This window comes from Pseudonaja textilis, chromosome 1, assembly GCF_049901715.1.
Source record: "Pseudonaja textilis isolate UNSWEBS1 chromosome 1, rPseTex1.2, whole genome shotgun sequence".
Taxonomy (NCBI): Eukaryota; Metazoa; Chordata; class Lepidosauria; order Squamata; family Elapidae; genus Pseudonaja; species Pseudonaja textilis.
This window is the reverse complement of record NC_141990.1, coordinates 58505685-58520025: the sequence shown is the minus strand read 5'-3', so window position 1 is coordinate 58520025 and position 14341 is coordinate 58505685. Positions and strand designations below refer to the sequence as shown.

Below are 14341 nucleotides of genomic sequence, written 5' to 3'. Positions count from 1 at the left end.
TATATACGGGAGTCTCTGTGGTTGAATTGGGAGAAGATAAAAACAGTGTTATTTGAAAATTCCAGTTTGGTTATCGACGATAGAAGCGTTTTCTTATCCTATAATCTATAAAAAGGAACAAACAGTTAACTATGGGGAATTATTAGATGAAAAGGGTGAACTTAAATCGATGCAAAAATTGGAAGAACAAGGTATACGGATGAATTGGTTTTCATATTTGCAAATATATTCAAAGTACTATGAGGATTCCAAAGCAGAGGGATTTTATGATAAGCAAACTGACTTGGATAAGATTTTGATGGGTACTGATGAAAAGGTGATTAAAAAATTGTATGGTTATTTATTGCAAATTAAGCTTGAGGAAGAACAAGTTAAAGAAACTATGATTGTGTGGGGGAGGAATTTTGGATATGGGATTGATTTAGAGAAATGGCAGAAATTATGGTCGCAAAATTATAAAATGACAATGTCTACAGCCTATAAAGAAAACTTGTATAAGATGTTTTACAGGTGGCATTTTCCCCGACAAGGATAGCAAGAATGTTTAAGAACAAATCCGAAAAATGCTGGAAATGTCATCAGAAACCTGGTTCATACTATCACATGTGGTGGACTTGTGAGGATGCTAGAAAATATTGGACTAAAATCCACATGTGGCTGGAAAAAATGACAAAGAAGCATATAGACTTGAAACCGGAGTTTTTTCTATTGGGAATACTACCAGATACTTATAGTAAAGAGTTGAAATATTTGATTGTAAATGTATTGACTGCTGCTAGGATTGTATTTGCAAAAATTGGAAAAATGAGAAAATTCCATTGCAAGAAGAAGTTGTAAAGAAAATTTTGGAATGTGCTGAGATGAGTAGATTGACTTTTGAAATTAGAGAGCAAGAAGATAAACAATTTTATTTAGTTTGGGATCTTTTCTATCAATGGTTGAATGATGAAATATTAAAATATAAAAGTTAGATAATAAGGAATAATAATGACTTTATTTTCCCTTTCCTTTTATTGGTTTTTGATACTATATTTATATAATAGTTTTCTTTGTTTCTTTCTTTTTCATATTTGGGATAGAATTGGTATGATTATAAGATTTGTTTTAGAATAAAATATTTAAAATATAGTTATCTCATAAAGGCATGACCGAATAAAAGTTTAGTCAATTTTTTTTTTTTTCTTTAATAGAGATACTAGGATTTATAAATTTGTATTGATAAGAGTATTATATAAAGTAACTGTAATTGTGACTATGAGGTGAATGCACAAAACTGATGGACCAACCGACTTACGGTGTGTACAAAAATATGGGGGAGCTGATACTTTTATGTTTTGTTGTTGTGTTTTTTATGTTAAAAAAATAATAAAAATTTATATATATAAAAAAAAAAAAATAAATACGCCAACATTTCCATCACCAGCATTTTGACAATTAGTAAGAAAGGTAGAGGGCTTTAAGAATAACCTGTCACTTCAGGCTCTGAGTTCTAAAAAATTAATTTACACAAAAAATACATTAAAGCACAATTAAACCAACCAAAGGCAGCATATGCAGACCTGAAAACAAGTTTTCATACTTGACTAGACTATCAAATGCATTTTCTGACATGTGTACTGAATTTCATTTTCTTCTCTTTTGTTTCTCATTATTTTCTTTGGCACTCTCACTGATCAAAGAGGTTTGCTGAAAATGGTGTTGTCTTATTTTTTCCTGCTGAGACGTTACAGGTACTCTTTATACTATAATCTAATTCCATAAACAAAGGATTAGCTCATCAATGCTGGATTAAGCAAATAGGAAGCAGCAAGGAAGGAGAATACCATTATCCAATCACATAGTAAAGAACATTAAAAAACCCACAGAACTAAACAGTCCTTGTTTAAAAATTTACTTTTTAAACTGGATTCACCAGAAATGTCCTTCTGTACTGTGATTCAAAGGATGAATGCTTATAGAATAACTATGAAAGCTCTTTCACAAAATTTTAATTCTTAACTTTAATCTTGGCCTAAGTACAATACAATACAAAAGCTTCAGTGGTGGGATTCAATTTTTTTTACTACCGGTTCTGTGGGCGTGACTTGGTGGACGTAGCAGGGGAAGGATACTGTAAACTCTCCTGTCAGAGGTGGTATTTGCCGGTTCTCTGAACTACTCAAAATTTCTGCTACCAGTTCTCCAGAACTGGTCAGAACCTGCTGAATACCATCTCTAAAATGCTTCTATTAGCTTTTAAAAAAGAAAAACATTGGGAAAGCACCAGGTCTGGATGGTTTGCCAGTGGAATTTTATTAGCTTTTGATAATGTGAATTGGTGTTTTATGCTGCTACAATTGGACCAAATGGGCTTTGGTAAAAAATTTATTCAAGCCATAGAAATGATATATTGTAAACAAACTGCGAAGGTTATAACAAATTGAGAATTAACAGACTTTATAGATATAAGAAAAGGGACTAGACAAGGCTGTCCACTGTCGCCTCTGCTGTTTGTGTTAACACTGGAAGTGTTGAATAGGAACATCAGAGAAGAAAAAAGAAAAAAAGGAATGAAAATTAAAAAAGAAGAGTATAAATTACAAGCTTTTTCAGATGACCTGGTATTCATATTAGAGGATCCATTGGTGTCAGCACCTAAACTGATAGAAAAGATAGAAGAGTATGGGAAAGTAGCAGGTTTGAAAATAAATAAAGATAAAACAAAGATTTTAACAAAGAACATGTTAGCAAGACGAAAGAAAGAATTGGAGGAAGTTTTGGGGATCCAGGTCACAAATAAGGTTAAGTATTTAGGGATACATATAACGTCAAGATGTAGCACACTTAAGGAGGATAATTATCTTAAACTCAAACAACAGATTGTGACAGACTTGATAAAATGGGAAAATTTACCATTATCATTGATTGGGAGAATATCTATAATTAAGATGAATGTATTGCCTAGAATTTTATACTTATTCCAGACAATTCCAATCAGATTAGGGAAATAATTTTTTGAAGATTTAAACAAAATAGTGCTAAAATACATCTGGCAGGGGAAGAAAGCGAGAATAAAACTTAAATTGTTACAACATGCAAGAATAAGAGGAGCTTTTGCTTTGCTCAATTGGGAATTATACTACCAGGTGACGAGTTTGATGTGGGTAAAGGAGTGGATAAGACTAAGGAATACTAGACTTTTAAAATTAGAAGGACATGAGTTGCTGTTAGGGTTGCCTTCCTCTGGTATAATTGAACTAAAACGCAGGGGTATTTTAGAAGACATTATATTCGAGACGCATTGTTTCTAAACTGGGAGAAGATAAAAAAAGCAATATTATTTAAAAATTCCACTATGGTTATCTACTATTGAAGATTTTTCCCATCCAATAATATGTAAACAGGAACAAACAGTTAGATATGGTGAGATATTGAATGAAAAGGGTGAACTTAAATCTATGCAAGCGTTGGAAGAACAAGGTGTAAAAATGAATTACTTTTCATATTTGCAAATACAATCTAGATTTGATAAAGATGTTAAAACAGAAGGTATTTATGATAAGTTGACTGATTTTAGATAAAATTTTGACAGGTACTGATGAAAAAGCAATTTAAAAACTTTATGGACATTTGCTGGAGTTTAAATTAGAGGAAGAGCAACTAAAAGAAACAATGATTGCGTGGGGGAAAAAATTTGGATATGGGATTGACCTACATAAATGGCAAAAATTGTGATCTCAAAATTATAAAATGACAATGTCAACCGCATATAAAGAAAATTTGTATAAGATGTTTTATAGGTAGCACTTACCCCCAACGAGAATCGTGAGGATGTTCAAGAATAAATCAGATAAATGTTGGAAATGACATCAGATACCTGGTTCATATTACCATATGTGGTGGACATGCTTGGATGCAAAAAGATATTGGACTATAATCCACACATGGTTGGAAAAAATGATATAACAAAACATAGACTTTAAACCAAAGATATTTTTATTGGGAATTATACCGGAAATATACCATAAAGAATTGAAATATTTGATTGTAAATGTTTTAACAGCGGCTAGAATTGTATTTGCTAAGAATTGGAAAAATGAAAAAAATACCTATGCAGTAGGAAATTATTAAGAAAATTATGGACTGTGATGAAATGAGTAAATTGACATTTGAAATTAGAAAACAAGAAGATAAACAATTTATGTGATATGGGATTTATTTTATCAATGGTTATATAAAAAGACATGGTAAAGAAATAGATTAGTAAGCCTTACAATAAAAGTTAATAGATTAATATAGAATACAATATAAAATATATAACAATTGGATGAATGTATAAGATTAAATCATAATGAAATTTAGAATATCTCTTATAAAATGATGGAAAAATAGGTTAGCCAAATGAATGTTTAATAATTGATACTATATAAGCACAAGCTAGATTGATAAGGTGAGAATTTATATAACTTGTAATGGTTAAAAAAGGATAGCACAAAAGATTGTAACCAACTGACACACTGTATGTATATAATTGAAAGAGGGTTTTATGTTTTTATGTTTTGTTTGTATGTTTGTAGTAAAAAATAAAAACTTAAAAAAAATAAAAATAAAAAACTTCTATTGTATTTATTATGTATATGTTTTCTGATCCAGACAATTAGATATTTAAATGAAACTCACTTGCAAGAAACTTTTGTTCGGTCAGCCACCATGGTCCACTGCTGTTGATTTGTAGAAACTTCAATGTAATAGCTGTAGCTCCTATCATCACAATCCCAGAGGAGTAATCTGAAGGGCAGATAAACAACTCAAAGGTCACCTCTATATGGGATTTTGTATTAATAATTGAGCTTTTAAATTAATTGCAGAATATTTGTCATAAATAACATGTATTATTTAGCTTTAAATTTTCAAGACCAAAAATTTAAACATATAGGTAAGCCTTTCAAATACAGGTAGTCCTTGACTTACGACCACAAACATTTATGTTAAGTGAGAAATTTGATAAGTCAGTTATGCCCCATTTTATAACTTTTCTTGCCACAGCTGTTAAGTGAATCATTGCAGGAAATATGGTTGTTAATTGAATCTGTCTTACCCATTGATTTTGCTTGTCAGAAGGTCACAAAAGGTGATCACATGACTCCAGATCACTGCAACTGTCATAAATATGAACCAGTTGTCAAGCATCTAAATGTAAATCATGTGACCATGGGGATGCTGCAATGGTCATTAGTGTGAAAAATGGTCATAAGTCACTTTTTTTTAGTGCCGTTGTAACTTCGAGCAGTTACTAAATGAACCGTTGTAAGTTGAGGACTACTTGTACTAAGGAAGTTTTTGATAATCTGGCTTTCCAATATTATCCTGCTTCAGATTTCCTAGCACATAGTAATTCTGAAAAAGAATTAAAGCTACTGTGCACTGAATTTATCAATTAGTTTTGTATATATGGGGATTAGTAAGAGGTACTTTAAATTGAAGCCGTTTTGTTTTTTGGCAGCACTTTTTATTAAAATGGCAATGAGATCTTCTCAGAATTCCAAATATTGTGTGTGTGTGTGTGTGTTTCTACACACACACACACACACACACACACACTTCTCTAGATCTTGGAAATAATAAATAGGAATAGATGATTTTTAAAAGCTATCAACAATAACCATAGCAGCTTTCATAGTTCACTCATTAGGCATGCTAGAACATCCTTCCCTAATCTTCTGAAATTTCCTATTTTTTTAAGTTTGAAGAACAATGACTGCTTGGATAAATGGACACTTGAAGTTTAATAAGCAAATATTAATTAAAACCTACGAAAAAAAGATGTTATTTGCACTGGCAATTATAACAATCTTCTTAGACTATTTATATTTCATATGATGAATCACCTCCTCCCCAATAGTCTCCTTGTTTGTTTTCAACTGATGAAAAAAGTATTGCTTCTACAAAACCATTTCATTCTTCACTAGTAGCTATCTTAAATGCTTTGTTTTAATGCTGAAGGATTGTTGTAAAAATTGGTGCTTTTTTTAAGGAAAGAAAGTTATTCGTTTGAAATAATCACTGATTTAGAACTGGGCTTATTTTATAAAAATATTAAATGTTATATAAAATAAGAAAAAGCTTCATTCTGCAGAATTGTAAATCTTTTAATATTGATTAGATTGATATACTGGCAAACAAGATTTCCAAAACCTACTGCAGAACCCTCTATATAAACCTGGGGTATTATTAATAAATAATTTTAAGAGCCAAAATAAAAGAACTCTGAAAAAAGAGATTTTTAGTTCTCATTAATGCTGAGTTTCAGCAAATTAAAAATTCAAAGCTGATTCCATTAAAGCTCCCCAAAGCACCACTCCACATTTGGTTAGAATAAACATCCAGCTATCTAAAGTTCTACTTTCTCACTCACTGGCTTTTTGTTTAGCACAAATGTCTTTTGGTTGCTTTTATCAAAACTGTAGCTAACTTGCTTATTAAAAAATCTGTCAATTTAAGGACAGAATCTCGAATGTGTATTGAGCTTATAAACATAGTTGTAAATCAATGCAGAAGTTTTAATTATGGATAAATCTTTTGAAGAATTACAAGTACTGAAACAAAAACATGTAAAAAAGGAAATAATCTAATTAGATTTTCTAGTGAAATCATTTTTTGTAACTGGGGACTCTGCAGTTTCCTTGATTCAAATTGTCAGAGTAACAGAAATTATACAAAAAAAAATCAATTATTTTGAATTGAACATCAGTAGATAATTTGATTTTGCTGCTTAATACCTTAACTAAAAAACCAATTTAGCAGGGGAGAGTCTCAGAACAAAAAGATTATGTACATATATGGAACATTTACGTAAAGAGCAGAATGGTTGATCATTACAGAATATTTATCCCGTATTAACAAAATGATAGATAATGTATGCAGTGCTTGAAGCTATATTAGTTTCTTGGAAGTATGCCAATTGTGTAAGACTATAAATATTCAGTCAGGTAAAAAATGCAGTTTATTCCAAAATGTCATGATGAGTATAAAGTGTCTTGTAACAGGTTAAAAATTACTGATTTATTACAGCCTAAATTTTTATGAAGAAGGAGGAGAAATGCTTTCCTCAGTTGGCAAGTGTTGCATGCATGGGTTAAGATCAGACAGCAATAAAAGATTCCACACATGGTTAACAATGAGTAATTTGTAAAACATAAATAGATAGAATGAATAAAATAGAATGCAAAATCTAAACTCAGGAACAATTCAATTAAATGTTAAATACAGGCTGAATAAATATATTAACTTTTCACAAGAGCAAAAATTAAATGAACACCTGCATCTTTCAAAGGAATGTTCTGGTATAATAAACTATTTTTCTACAAACTTCTGAATTCTGTTATTCCTTTGGTAAGATCAGTATGCATAATACTATCTGTTTATTATGTTGAGCAATTACAGGAATAAAGAGCTTGAAAAAACCAAGTTATGTGACTGATAGGCTAAGGTCAAAAGAAAAGGGGGGCAGAAGGATGTATTTCTACATATATTAGGAAATCTTCCCAATAGTACAATGAACTGTTTTTTAATACCAGCTTGCTGGGGGCACAGCAAACTCAGCCAGCTCACTTTCATCAATATATACTATATAGAATATTAAACATCTGCATTTCTTGCAGCAACCTTGTTTATGTTTTATTAATTAAAATAAATAACAATGACTCTAATAAAAATGGGATAACATCCACTCACATTTTAGAAAGCCCCTCTGAGCCTACTCCTTTAAGGGAAAACATGTACACCTGTTAAAAAAAGTGAAGCACAAGAGCTATACCTTAAAAATGAGTAGTCATTAAATTAATCTTCCTTGGTTAGCAATCCCAGTTCTATACTATGACTTATTGAGCATAATATTTTTATCCCATCTTAAAATATATACGTGATTGACCATACGTATTATATATTGTGTATGACTATTTGTATTATTGATATTTTTCATCAGTGAAATTTGGCAATTCTATCGCTTTCTAATATTCTGCTAGACTCAATTTACCTCCAGATTGCATTTAAAAGTGTTACTAAACATGTCAGAGGTCCTGCTTTTAATAGTTTGCCTTTGGACCACTGATCCTGCAGGTTTGTCTGTTTCTGGAACAAGAATTTTTATTTCTGTTGAATGTTTTCTCATTATTCTGAAATGGCAAGTTGAGATGCTTAGAAAATACCCTAGAATAATGTTTCTTGAATACTTGAACACATAAATCTTTTCAATAATTTTGCTTTAAGATAAATTATATACTTTATAAACAGCCTTTTCTTGCCTTTGTGAATAATGATTAAAGATCCTTAGGGTTCTCTCTATCAAAGATAAAAATACAACCTTTTAATCTCCCACTAAAATTCTTTCTGAAATTTTATGTGCTAGGTGTGCTTTAGAAAAGTGTATCAGACTTCACACCAGAACCAGCAATAAATCTTGACTCTCCAGATGTTTTATTTTGCAATCAGGACATTGCTTATAGCAGTGGTTCACATACATGACAATGCTAGGTAAGTTGTTTTATTGCAGACAGGACATAAACCATATATGTGCAGAAATCAAGCTTTATATATGTTTTCTCCAAAGCTTGAATTCAAGGTCTATTTTCTTCTTGCTTTTACCAGTGTGTGAAATTAGACCTTGAGATTAGAAGATGAGCTTCTTAGTCTTTATAGAAAAATTCTGTCTAGCTGGAAGATCACTAGTCCATGCTTTATTAACTTCATACTTTATGCCACCAGAGGTTGTCTCCTCCCCTTTCCCTTCATCAGATGCTTCTTCCCCTTTCCGTATCTGATCATGGATGGCTAGAAGGTATATTGCTCTTTTTGTTTCTTCTTTTTTGGCTGAAGCCAATGAACTCTCTTTCCTTTCTGGGCATTGTGCCTCTCTCTCTGTCTGAAAAGGTAAAGTCAGCAGAAATGGAGGGATATCTCTTCTGTTGTATTTCTTTGTCATGATTTTCCCTTCCATTCTAGGAATCTCTATCTCACTGTAATTGTTTTTCTCTTGGTATTTGTTCAAATGTCTCCTTCTTCAATGTCCTCTTCCCACCTCAATGACAGAAATGTTGGCAGGTGATGAATTCCGAGTGTTCAATCCACCAGCTGATTTAGACTTCTGAGGGCACTGAAAATGGAACTGCCAAAATAGATAAGAGGAATGTACATCACCTGCTACTTCCCATGAACATTCTGTATCTGGGTATCCTTTCTGATGAATCAGATATTCTAATTGGCCTTTCCTATACTGACAATCCAAAATATATTCCACTTCAAACTGTTTCTCTCCTTCAAGTTGGGAGGAAATCGTGGAGCAGAATTGCATAAGGAGGTATAGGGAGGGGCAATAGAAAATGGAATTTGCTTTCAGTGTGGTTGGAAGTTATAGATAACAGCTACAGGACCGTTGTGTAGTTATGGAGAATGGTTCAAAAAGTTGGCTTCCAGATTTGTAGACAGTTGTTTGAAGGGAAGAACTCTGATAGAAAGCCATATGTGGCTTCCAACAGCAGCAGGAATGAGTTCTCTAGTAATAATGGTCAGCACAGCAAATGTAAAAGTCATTGGCATGATCCAGCTGTTTCAGAAAATGCTAACAATTCTTGGAAAAAATGGGAGGTTTCTGAACTGTGGACAACTGCGAAGCATTTGGCAGCTGGTTTAGATGGCTCCTATAGGTGACTTGAAATGGTGACATCTGAATAACAATATGTCTATATTATCATAAGCAATTTAAGGTTTAATTAAAAGATCTAGCCAACTGTCTCGTCAGTATACACAAAAAGGTATTATTCTAAAGTAACGTTTGTCCCTTTATGTAGCTGCGTACAAGAGGCAGAAAACAGATGAATTGTTACATCTTAAAGGTGAAATATAGTTTGCAAAAATGAGTTGTAAATTGTATGTTCCTATTAGAGATATGATTGGGTAAACAGCAATAAAGTCCAAGGAAACTGTATGTCAAGACTGGAGTGGGGAGGATGCAAAAGTCAAACTGGGTGGTTGTTTAGGCATGGTAAAAAAAAGCTTTTGATAAGCTTTCCCATTGTAAGTTATGGAAAAAAAAGAGGATTTATTTTAAATGCCCTGAAACATCCGGCTACCTAGCTATCAGTGGAGAACTGCAATTCTACCTCCCTCAAGGAAGGAAGATATTATGATTGTTATGGTGTGGTTTCCCCTACTCACAAAGTGATGGGAGAAATGAAGGCAAAGATTCTAGAAAGTCACCTTTCTGAGACAACATGTATGGGTTATGCTGGATATTTAGAGCAAGGGAAGAACTACAGACATTAATGGAGATCAGCAGACGGCTATAAAATAGCTAATATTCTGCCTTACATGAAATAAAATATCGGTCTACTTGCTCTAGAACTAGAAATGTAAATTAAATTAAGAAAAGAACTATGTCCATCTGATCTGGTGCTGTAAATGATCCACATTTCTCTTTGTAGATGATCCGATTTCCTGAGATCAGTTCAGATCCTGATAGTATACTCCACTCCTTGGAGAATATCTTAGTTTATAGATTTGTTGGTATAATCAAGAATTCATTGTTTTCTCAGTAATTTTGAATCATCCAGGTGTTGAGGCTGTAAAACAGTGCCAATCCACAACATTTCTACTATCATGCTTTAGAACTGGGTTTTGTTAGAATGCAGTATTTTGTTTTAATCAAATATGATATTTATCATTAATGCATAAATGACATTACTGGCACTTGAAAAGGTCTATCTTGTGCAGTAAGAAAGCAGATCTGCACCATTTCCAGGAACTGAGAGACATGGCAAATCTGGGATCACTGAAGTCAATGTGGCCAGCACAATGACCACTGTTACAAAAAAAAGTGTGGGAAATCATCTGAAAAATGCCATCTTTATGCATATATTTTCAATGTCAAGCATTTTGAAATATAAAAATTATTTTGTCCTTCATTTATGTAAGTGCCTCTCATATCTTCATTCTAATATCAAACTATAAGAAACTCAAAATAAAGAAAGCATAATTCCTTGCATTTTATTTTATCATAAGGAAGTGTTCTTTTTATGTTTCTTATTGCAGATATACTATGATGAAATCCTTTTGTTTCTTAAAATATTATAATAACTTACACATGGAGAAAAATCCTAAACTCTTTTTTAGAGTTGAATATTTTGAAGTAGTCTCCAAACCCTTATCACACATCTTTAAAAAACTTTCCCTTTTCCTTCTCAAAGACCTCTAAGCAATTCACATATTTATCTTTGGTTTATTCCATAAATAGCGTTATCTTCCTCCAACTTGCCCCCCATACCAAAGCTTTAAAAAAATTCTATTAGAAGGGAGGTAGCAGTTGATCAGAAATTATATACTGAGCTTCATAGATACCCAGGAACTTTATTCTATGCCTTTTTCTCATTTAACACATTAACATTTCATTTTGTTCACATTGACTCATAAGATAAATTTGAGGAGAAAAATAAATATTTCATCAGCTGAAGGCTATGCAGATGTAAAAATCACACAGCAATATAAAATAAGACAAACTGGAGGCATTCTGATTCTGATGCTATTCTCAGCAGAAAATAAATTGATTGCCCTCAAGTTATGTCACTATTTTCATATCAAATGTGTCTATATGCATACACATACTGGTTGGCTTTCCAACTTAGGTTTTGTATGTTAAGAATACTATCAGAGCATGAAAATATGAACTTTTCACAGCAGCTATCAGGAAGCATGCATTATTCTCATTATTGAGCTATTTTTACATGAAAAAATAAATCTTCTTACTGAATTGATCCAATCATGTATGGCTGTGCCAGCTGTACAACAATAGCACCACTGCCTAGTTGATGGCATGTATACCCGGAATCCCAGTCATAATTCTTTGTGTCTCCATTCAACAAAGCATTGCGACTACGGCTCACACCCTCAATCACGCTGGCGCAATCTGCAACTGTTGCAACATTCTCAGCGGGAACTGAAAATTAAAATACAAAAGAAATCAGAGGCAGGCACAGGCAACTTAGTTCCATCAGTTTCTCTATCTGGGGAAAAATAAAAATAAGCAAAAATGTTGCTCACACACAGGAAAACACGGATATATTTCAGGGGCAAGATTAAAAATGAATGAGCAATGAGTGAATTGTAGCAGTGAAGGCCAGAAATCTTTTAACTTAAAACTAGTTATACAACAAAACATTCAGCAAACAAACGTTTAGACATATTGTAACAATTACTGTGATTAACAAACTTAAATTATGCATTTAAAATCCATAATCAAAAATTGTTTCGAAGAAGTAAATGAAGCTAAATAGACTGTCAAGGAGAGAAATAAAGAGACCAATAACCATCACACCAGACATGTAATAGACATAGCCACAATGTAAGTGTGGTTGTTAAACAGTCCTCCTTCTGTTACTTTCCAAGCTTCTTAAGTATTGTTAAATTTCTATTGAATCGAAACATGCATTGTACAGATTCCAGTTTTTAGAAACAAAATTCAAGATAAGAAGATGCAGCGTAATTATTTATCTATTAACTCATTTTTCTCACATTTTCAATTGATGTTATATACCTGAAGATTTTTTTATTTTTAGTCTCTTTTTTTGCATATATAAGACAAGGTGAAGGAACATATCAATATTTTCTTCTATTCTGCCCACAACTGCAATCCCTGAGGTCAGTTGGCTGAAAGTGACTGACTGGGGAATGCCTAAGGTGCCAGTTGCCTGGGCTCTCAGCTGGCACCTTAATCGCTACTCTAAATAGCTTTTATATTAAGAGGATTTCATTCATAAATGAATTTAATCAATCAAACTTGATAAGGTGTGTTTTTATTCTAAGGTGTTCCTAAAACTTGCTTTTATTGTTTAATTAGTCTCCTGTCTATATGAAAACAAACTATATTTATTAAAAATGATCTTTTGGACTACTTATGAGTAATATTGTCCATTATGTTTCTTAATACATGCCAAGGAAAAGCTTGCTGCACTATTTTATACAATAGGATATTAGAGATTAATCAAATAATTTCAGCACACAGAAGTTATCATGCTGTTTCAGTTCCCAAGAGAGGATTGCCACTCCCCATTTTGAATGTTCATTATTGTCTTTCATATCCATCGGATAAATGTATTAAAAACACCATCTGGAAGGGATGACATTCCATGAAGCATTTCAGGTTTTTTGGTTCTCTTGGATTTTCCCTAGGGTATTTCTGTCTCAATCTGTGTCACTTTGTTTATAAAAATGCACTACCAGAAATAACACTGTCTTGCTTCTGAAGGGTTTTTTTTTGTTCTTCAACTAAATATTATATGTAACACCCTATAAGATGGAAAACAGAATATGAATTATATCTTATTATATATATTTTCCAGAACTTATTTCTTCATAAATTGAATGTATCATTAGAATGGAAAACAATCCAAAATAATCTAAATACAATGCTGAAGGAAACAAAAAGTTTGTTTTAATGTTTTTAAAATTGTTTTATAATTTTAGAATTGTTAGCTGCCAAGAATCACTTGGTTAAGTTGGACGGTTATAGAAACTGAATAAATAATTCAATAAATAAAAATTTCAAAATAATAAAAATAGGTAGATAAATTTCATATTATTCTTTCTGGCTCATATTAGGCAACAGGTAGTCAATAGACTGAATATATTATGACACAGTAACATTTAAAAATGATGTTATTTCCAAGACATGACCTTAAAATTATGTATGTGTGTGTGTATAAATATAAATATGAATGTTTTCTTAAGTTTTCGCAGGTACTTACATATATGGCATTTGGCTTTGTTCGGGTATTTTCCCACGTCATAGTAGTTGTGCTTTTAGAGTTGTAGTGACGTTTCAGCAGAATCTCATCTGCCATCATCAGACAGTGTTGTTTCATCAGAAGCCTGATGATGGCAGATGAGATTCTGCTGAAACGTCGCTATAATTCTAAAAGCACAACTACTATGACGCGGGAAAATACCCGAACAAAGCCGAATGCCATAAATATGTATATGTATATGTGTATGTATGTATGTATATATGTATGTATGTATGTACGTATGTATATACACACACACATACATATATAAATATGTATCTTCAGTAATACCTAATGACAAATGAGCAAAATGGGGGGAAAACCAGACATATATCTTTAATTCTTTTCTAATCGACAATCATTTTTTAAAAAGTCAGAATATTATTTACTGAAATATTTTTTGCATTAATTGGATTTTGACTAAAATTTCTTATATTTATTTCAATACATTAGGAAAATGCTAATGAAAGCACGCATTTTAGACAATGGCTGAACTATAAATTCCATGAGTTATAAAATACTGTCTTGTT

General features: G+C 32.1%; 1 protein-coding gene across 4 annotated transcripts in view; it reads right to left on the bottom strand.

The window, feature by feature from the left end:
- The window catches only part of BTBD9 (BTB domain containing 9), a 155218-nt gene that overhangs the window by 34948 nt on the left and 105929 nt on the right, over positions 1-14341 (bottom strand). For all 4 annotated transcript variants that reach the window (XM_087935180.1, XM_026695589.2, XM_087935172.1 and 1 more), the window contains exons 8-9: positions 11776-11965; positions 4660-4767 (exon numbers count right to left, since the gene is read on the bottom strand). In XM_087935180.1, coding sequence (XP_087791306.1) covers positions 4660-4767; positions 11776-11965 — 298 coding nt within the window. The remainder of the gene's footprint in view (positions 1-4659; positions 4768-11775; positions 11966-14341) is intronic.